The 7,328-nt window shown below is 36.5% G+C and overlaps 1 protein-coding gene across 3 annotated transcripts in view; it reads right to left on the bottom strand.

The window, feature by feature from the left end:
* Positions 1-376: 376 nt before the first annotated feature.
* NID1 (nidogen 1) overlaps positions 377-7,328 on the bottom strand; it is a 55,231-nt gene continuing 48,279 nt past the window's right edge. For all 3 annotated transcript variants that reach the window (XM_039352978.1, XM_039352979.1, XM_039352977.1), the window contains 4 exons: positions 6,865-7,022; positions 5,349-5,472; positions 4,490-4,602; positions 377-2,259 (listed from right to left, as the gene is read on the bottom strand). In XM_039352978.1, coding sequence (XP_039208912.1) covers positions 2,138-2,259; positions 4,490-4,602; positions 5,349-5,472; positions 6,865-7,022 — 517 coding nt within the window. In that variant the 3' untranslated portion in view covers positions 377-2,137. The remainder of the gene's footprint in view (positions 2,260-4,489; positions 4,603-5,348; positions 5,473-6,864; positions 7,023-7,328) is intronic.

Genomic DNA, 7,328 nt, shown 5'->3' with positions numbered 1-7,328 from the left:
ATCTGATCATGTGCCCTTGGGATATCGCAACGGTTATAAATATGAGTTAGTTGCCAAGCGTCTGAATTTTGATCACGTGACCACGGGGATACTGCAACGGTTGTAAGTGTGAAAAATGTTCATAAGTCACTTTTTTCAGTGCTGTTGTAACTTTGAATAGTTACTAAGTTAGCTACTAAAAGCCAAGGACTACCTGTAGTGTATAAATCTCTGGTTGAAAAAACTTTCTGTCTGTAAATTGGATTGGTAGAAATTTAAGAACAGAGACAGAGATCTCAACTATATGGAAACAAAAGTAATAGGTGAGTTGAAAAAATAATCTAAATCTTTCTTATAAAAAAATATTTAGACACAGTATTATACTCCAAAGGCAATATTTTTTACAAAATATTATTTTATTGGCAATGTAAAAATTATTTCATTACAGTGTAAACTTTCTTTGTCACCTGAACTTGAAATAACACTGGTTACCATTTTTAAGAAGCACCTTTTGTTTGTTTCAGCAGTTGTTGTTTTTGTTTTGATTTACAGTTTCAGATATTTCTAACAGAATAAAAAAAATTAAATGTATTAAAGTTATACAAACGTTATATCAAATTTAAATATTTAATACTGTATTTTATATTTCAATGATAAATATAACATGAAAATGTAATCAGAGACTTAATATTGGCTCTGCTTTCCTTACATGGAAGTCTGGTGAGCTATTATTTCTGATGCACATTTTATTTTCTTAAAAAAATAAATTGCTGCCTTTTAGAACAGCTATCTTGACAAATTTGATTTGCTTGTTGGGCTGTAGATATACTTTACCACAGAAGCAAACCTTCCTAAACCATTTGGAAATATTTTTATTAACCCAGACAATGTGGGTTGTAAGACTCTACTTTGTTAATTTGAATGCTAGGAAGTGGCACAGAAACTCTACTCCTTTTTTTCTTACTATCAAGGAAATCGTAGGATAAAAACAATGACTAAAGAAAACAATCCATCTACCTAGTGGGTTGTTTCACAATAGCAATTGGTCTTGCCATATGTAATTAAAAAGCACATCTAAATTGGACACAAAGAAACTACTAGTAGTCCTCATTCAGAGACAGCTATTGGTTCCAACAAATCAGTTGTTAAGTGAAATGGATACTAACTGGATGTATGACAGAAAGAAGAGACATTGCAAAGATCACTAGTTGCTGCCTTCTCCTTCAGAAAAGGTGTCTCATACAGTGCCCTATGCCTGATTTTTTTCCTTTTTTTCCCCTCTTGCAGAGAGATTGCTTAAACAAGCTATTACTGAGTTACTTTTCTCCACAGCCCAGCATTCGCCTAAAAAGTGCTAACCCCCAAGTTAACAAGCTCTTCCCCTCCAATGCTGGCAGTTGCTGTCTGAAACTGACCAGACTTTAATCAGTTTCTAAACTAAAGAGGGTTTTTTTGGTCATAAATGTGTGCATTGGTTGGAAAATGATTTTTAATTACCATTTATTACCATCATATTTATGAATAATAGCTATCCACGACAGTTGCTAAGCGAGGACTACTTCTACTAGAAAAAAAATGTTATCTTTCATTCTTCTTAATAGAGCATCTAATATTATTTATATTCTCAAGGGTTCTGTGGAAAAGTGATTGTACTTAAGATATTTGGCATAAAAATATGAGATTCTCTTTGGCTTAGGTAGCTGATTATCATTACAAATAAACTCCTACATTTTGGGCTTCAAGTCATTTCATTAAATTCCTGCTTGGTGTTTTACTGCCCGGCATTCAGTTGTACTAATTTTAAGTTATACATGAATTGCCAAAATATGATTGCATACTAAATAAACATGGATGTTTAATATTTGATTCTCTTGCTCTTTGTAACAGCTTGTTACCATAATTCATACAATAAATGATTTAGGAGTTTTTATTTAATTGGCACAGTTACAGATAGTTGTTACATTTTGTGTTCTTTTGTTTCTTTTAAAAAAAGAAATGCATAACAAATGGCTGCAAAGAAGTGCCAATATCTGATTGCAGTGTGCTTCCAGCTCTAGGGGAAAGAGCAGTAATTATCTTAAGGATCTTTCCATTATCTTAAGGAAACTGGCTGCTTACTTAGTGGCAGTGCAGTTCCCCAACGTGGGAGCTACAGTTATCAGTTCCTTTCTATACAATCCACTCCAATGATGTTATCTGGACATCGGCAAGAACGCCCTCCTGGAGTAGCCAGACATAGATGAGTACAGCCTCCATTATTCACGGAACAGTAGTTATGTCCTGCAAAACAACACATGCCAGCTTAATGAATCCAAGTGCCTTATTTATTAAATAAAAACTTTTTACAATGGTGGCAAATATCTGTAGCTCAGGTGTAGGATGAGGGTGGAGGTTCATTCTCCAAGCTTGTGGGTTGGTTTCTGAACGTTTCATTACTAGGCTAAGTAATATCTTCAGTGGCCTATTGACCACATGAAGTCCTTATAAACAGAGGAACACTGACACTGACATCCCCTAAACTCTGCTGAAGATGTTACCTAGCCTGGTAATGAAACATTCAGAAACCAACCCAAAAGCTCAGAGAACGAACCTCTGCCTTCAAAACATTTTTAGGTAAAACAAACATTAGACCAGCCTGGAGACATAAGCCATGATGTACCCTAGGATGAATCATTCATTCCTTCAGTTATGTCCTCCTTTTGCATACAAAAGTTGAGACATTGGTTCTTTCAGATAATCCAGTCTAAATATCTCACTGACTATATGACAAATTGTAATAATAATAGACTGGAAATTCTTGTGTATTTTGTGTATCACAGGGAAAGTTATAAATAACTTGTGCAGTTCTTTACCTAGAATTCTTCTCAGTATCCTTGCCAAAAATTCTATTAACTTATAACAATAATAATAATAATAATAATAATAATAATAATAATAACAACAACAACAACAACAACAACAACAACAACAACAATAATAATGGATCATCGCACAGTCAGCCAGATGTTCAGACTGGATTTGGCATTTTGTCTACCTATCGAGTCCTTACCCAGGACCTGGGATAGGCAGATGTGGATGTTTGATGGTATTACAGATATCGTCGCAGGATGGAAGCAGTTCATAGTAAGGCCGCCTTTTGCAATTGACTAATAGCGAATTTGTCAATGCCAATGGTGTTCAAGTGGTGCTCCAGTTGTTTTGGGATTGCACCCAAGGCGCCTATGACTATTGGTACTACCCTTGCTTGCTTTTGCCACAGTCTTTCTATTTCTATGTGTAGGTCTTTGTATTTTGTTATCTTCTCCAGTTCTTTCTCTTCTATTCTGCTGTCTCCAGGCACTGCCACGTCCACTATCCAGACTTTTTTATCTTTCTTATCGACAATTGTTAAGTCTGGGGTGTTATGTTGCAGGTGCTTGTCTGTTTGAATTCTGAGGTCCCAGAGCAGTTTAATTTTATCATTTTCTATGACTTTCTCTATTTTATGATCAATAATAATAATAATAATAAAGTTGGAAAGGACCTTGGAGGTCATCGAGTCCAACCCTCTGCTCAGGCAGGAAACCCTACACCATTTCGGACAAATGGCTGTCCAGTCTCTTCTTAAAAACTTCCAGTGTTGGAGCATTCACTGTTTCTGGAGGCAGGTTGTTCCACTGGTTAATTGTTCTAACTGTCAGGAAGTTTCTCCTTAGTTCTAGGTTGCTTCTCTCCTTGATTAGTTTCCATCCGTTGCTTCTTGTCCTGCCTTCAGGTGCTTTGGAGAATAGCTTGACTCCCTCTTCTTTGTGGCAGCCCCTGAGATACTGGAACACTGGTATCATGTCCTCCCCTCGTCCTTCATTAAACTAGACATACCCAATTCCAGCAGCCGTTCCTTATATGTTTTAGCCTCCAATCCCCTAATCATCTTTGTTGCTTTTCTCTGTACTCTTTCTAGAGTCTCAGCATCTTTTTTACAATTCACAAATTTGGCAAATTTGTATAAAATTGCTATAACCAATACTCAAGTTTCTAAAATGTTAAGCAAGAGCTTTGTGTTTGTTTCTATAATAATTGACTTCATTCAATCTACCTTCTGTTTTAGCTCTTCTGCTTGTTTAACAATTGCACAAACAAGGTAAGAAATAGGATAAGCAAGGAATAATTTGAGATCGTTCTTTATTTCTAATTTCAGCAGAAAGCATGCCAAAAGCTTTTTATTCTTGATAGTGCTAAATTCTTGATGGCACTGATCAGTCAGAAAAACTGACTAAATTTACAAAGATATACTCTACTAAAAATATATTACCAAGCACGAAAAAGCTAATATTTTTGTTCATTTTAGCTCTTCTAAAGCAACTGAAAGAAATGCAATAAGTTAATTAAATTTGTACTATTAGGAATTAGGCTGATTTTTATTGGTAGCGGAATTTCTCGAGAAAATTTTCTGAAATCTGTGGTATATCTCCTTTAGTATTTCAGCCTCTATGGTTTGTTATAAACTTTAAAAAAAACCTCACACCATTACCTGCTGGACATTGGGCCAAGGCGGTCGTTATTCCATAAAGACGAGTGCGCTTATAGGGTTGAAAGTTATCATTCTCTTTAGAGATTGTGCGATCCACTGCTACCACAGCATCTCTATGGCACACAAAACAATAAGTAAATAAGATAACGGAGAAAGAAAGAGAGAGAGGAAAAAAATAGGCCTAAATAAACAAAAACTTTTTAGTGTCGCAGAAACACCCCCATATACACCCCACACGCACTGACACCTCAGAAAATCAGTTCAGTTACCTGCCTGTAGGGGATGCAGGAGGTTTTTTTAGTATACAGACTTGCCTAAAGAATACAGATAATCCCCCAGGTACGAACCTTTATTTAGCAAGTTTTCACAAAAATGAATTAATTCAGAAAGGGTACTTATATTAGAAATTCAAAATTGCGACCAAAAAGAGGCCTCTGTAGCCATGTGAAAACGCTTGAGCTGGCTAGCAGCAGTTGTTTTTTTTTTAAAAAATAACTCATGGCTGCAAGCCCCGCTTGGAGGCAATTTAGTTCCTGAGCCAGCTCACTGGAAACAGCTGATCGGCGGTTGGCGGGAAACACTCCCAGTTCAGTTAACATGGCAGCTATTGCAAGTAATAGTAAGTCAGATCTTTGTTCATTTAACAACTCATTTGACTTAATTAATGAATTTGATTTTAAAAATTTGTAAAATTAAATCTGATTCATTTGATGAGTTTTTTGACTCAGGAGCCTAATGGCCAGGCTCCATAAGGCTCATACCTTGAGAACTACCTGTATTTGTGGGGGAGTGGAGACCATGAGTAAAGCATCTGCTTTTTTGTAAACAATACACAACAAACAAAAACAGGTAATCATACCTTCTCCAGTCAGTGTAAAATAAATTCTTCCCATAGCTTGTAACGCTAAAAGGATATTGAATTCCTTCAAGGATCTTTCGACGGCTATGCTGATTGACATCCATACATTCTACTCTTTTGGTTCCTGCATGTGAAAAAATAAGCTGGAGTTTGCAAGAAACTGATGACTCTTTCCTTTCTAAGGTTTTAATTTAGCATTAATATATTCTCAGTTAAAGAAGATAACTTCTCCACATATAATTTGTACATGATTATTTTCCTTTTCAATTTTTCTATATTAGCCCATGTCTAACCCTGCCCATATTTTTTCCAGACATTCATTTTGAAAACTATAATTACAAGGTTTGTTTGCTGCTGACAACTTGTTTTGTGTTGGATGCCCAAAGACCAATGTAAATAAAACAACCATTCTTAACATTTGCTTTCCTTGCCCCTTTCTGTATGCTTGAGTCATTCTAGGGTAGGTCTATGACAGGGGTAGGCAACCTTGGCTCTTTTATGACTTGTGGACTTCAACTCCCAGAAATCCTGAGCCAGCATGGCTGGCTCAGGAATTCTGGGAGTTGAAGTCCACGAGTCATAAAAGAGCCAAGGTTGCCTACCCCTGGTCTATGACAACTCGCCACAACCAACTCGCCATGGCCAATTCGCCACAGCCAACTCGCCGCAGGACAACTCACCATGGCCGACTTGCAGTGGAACAATTCGCCATAGGACCAGTGTTACACTACTATCAAAGAAATAGTCAAATAGAATCATTAAAGAAAGGATGCCAAAGGAGGGACAAAATCAAAGGTGAATGACAAAAATTAAAATAATTTTTTAAAATAATTTTAAATAATTAATTTGAATTGTTGAATTGTCCCGTAGTGAGTTGTCCTGTGGCAAGTTGCCCATGGTGAGTTGGCCGTGGCGAGTTGGCTGAGGTGAGTTGTCCCATTCCATTCTAGGGCTAAACCATTACATTCAGATCATGGGTAATTTAACATAATACTAATAATGAAGTATATAGCCGTGGTGGCACAGTGGTTAGAATACAGTACTGCAGGCTAATTCTGCTGACCGCCAGCTGCTGGCAGTTCGAGTCTCACCGGCTCAAGGTTGAGTCAGTCTTCCATCCTTCTGAGGTCAGTAAAATGAGGACTCAGATTGTTGGGGGCAATAGGCTGACCCTGTAAACTGCTTAGAGAGGGTTGTAAAGCACTGTGAAGCGGTATATAAGTCTAAGTACTATTGCTATTGCTATAATGACTGACAGTCCTGAGAATTTCAGACAGCAGACTTTCACAGCTGTGCTTTCAGACATGAAAAATTAAAACTGGACTATGATGAGAGGTTAGGAGTGACCAATGCTATTTTGAAACAGTAGAGAAAAAGACAAATGGTAGTAATTGTTGAGTACTTTCTATGTAGAGAAGTAGCACTGTCATAACTACAGGACCCTCCCTGATATTTTTAGCATCCAGTTGTTCATTTATTTCATCAGTTTAGTTTATTCTACAGTGTAAGACTTTACCTGCATCTACCCAGCACAACAATGAAGAATAGGTGTCAAATGTCAGCCCATTTGGCAGTCCCAAATCATCCTTAACAAGAATTCTTCTATTGGTACCATCCATATATGAGGCTTCAATTTTAGGAGCTTCTCTGTTCCAGTCTGTCCAATAAAGATTTCTGAGTGTATTGATAAAGACATATAAATAAATAAATAAATAAACAAACAAACAAACAAATAAATAAATAAAACTGTGCATAAGGAGGGTGTCCTGAAAAGAAATATCACATTGGTGTTATTCCTAATAAAATTACATGGATATTTGCATCAAGGCACCAGGAGTCAAGCTTGTCTGGGGGGAGATATATCTTTTCACAGTATTTCTCTTTCCTTTTTGTTTTGTTAATAATTTGATCACTAATATTATAAAATTCAAGATTTACCTGCTATTTGCAGAACACAGCGAACCTTCAATCACTCAATCA

This window comes from Crotalus tigris, unplaced genomic scaffold (assembly GCF_016545835.1).
Source record: "Crotalus tigris isolate CLP2741 ecotype Arizona unplaced genomic scaffold, ASM1654583v1 scf7180000018486.1709376, whole genome shotgun sequence".
In the NCBI taxonomy this organism is placed as follows: Eukaryota; Metazoa; Chordata; class Lepidosauria; order Squamata; family Viperidae; genus Crotalus; species Crotalus tigris.
The sequence above is the reverse complement of the archived record's forward strand: the minus strand, read 5'-3'. Positions and strand labels throughout refer to the sequence as shown.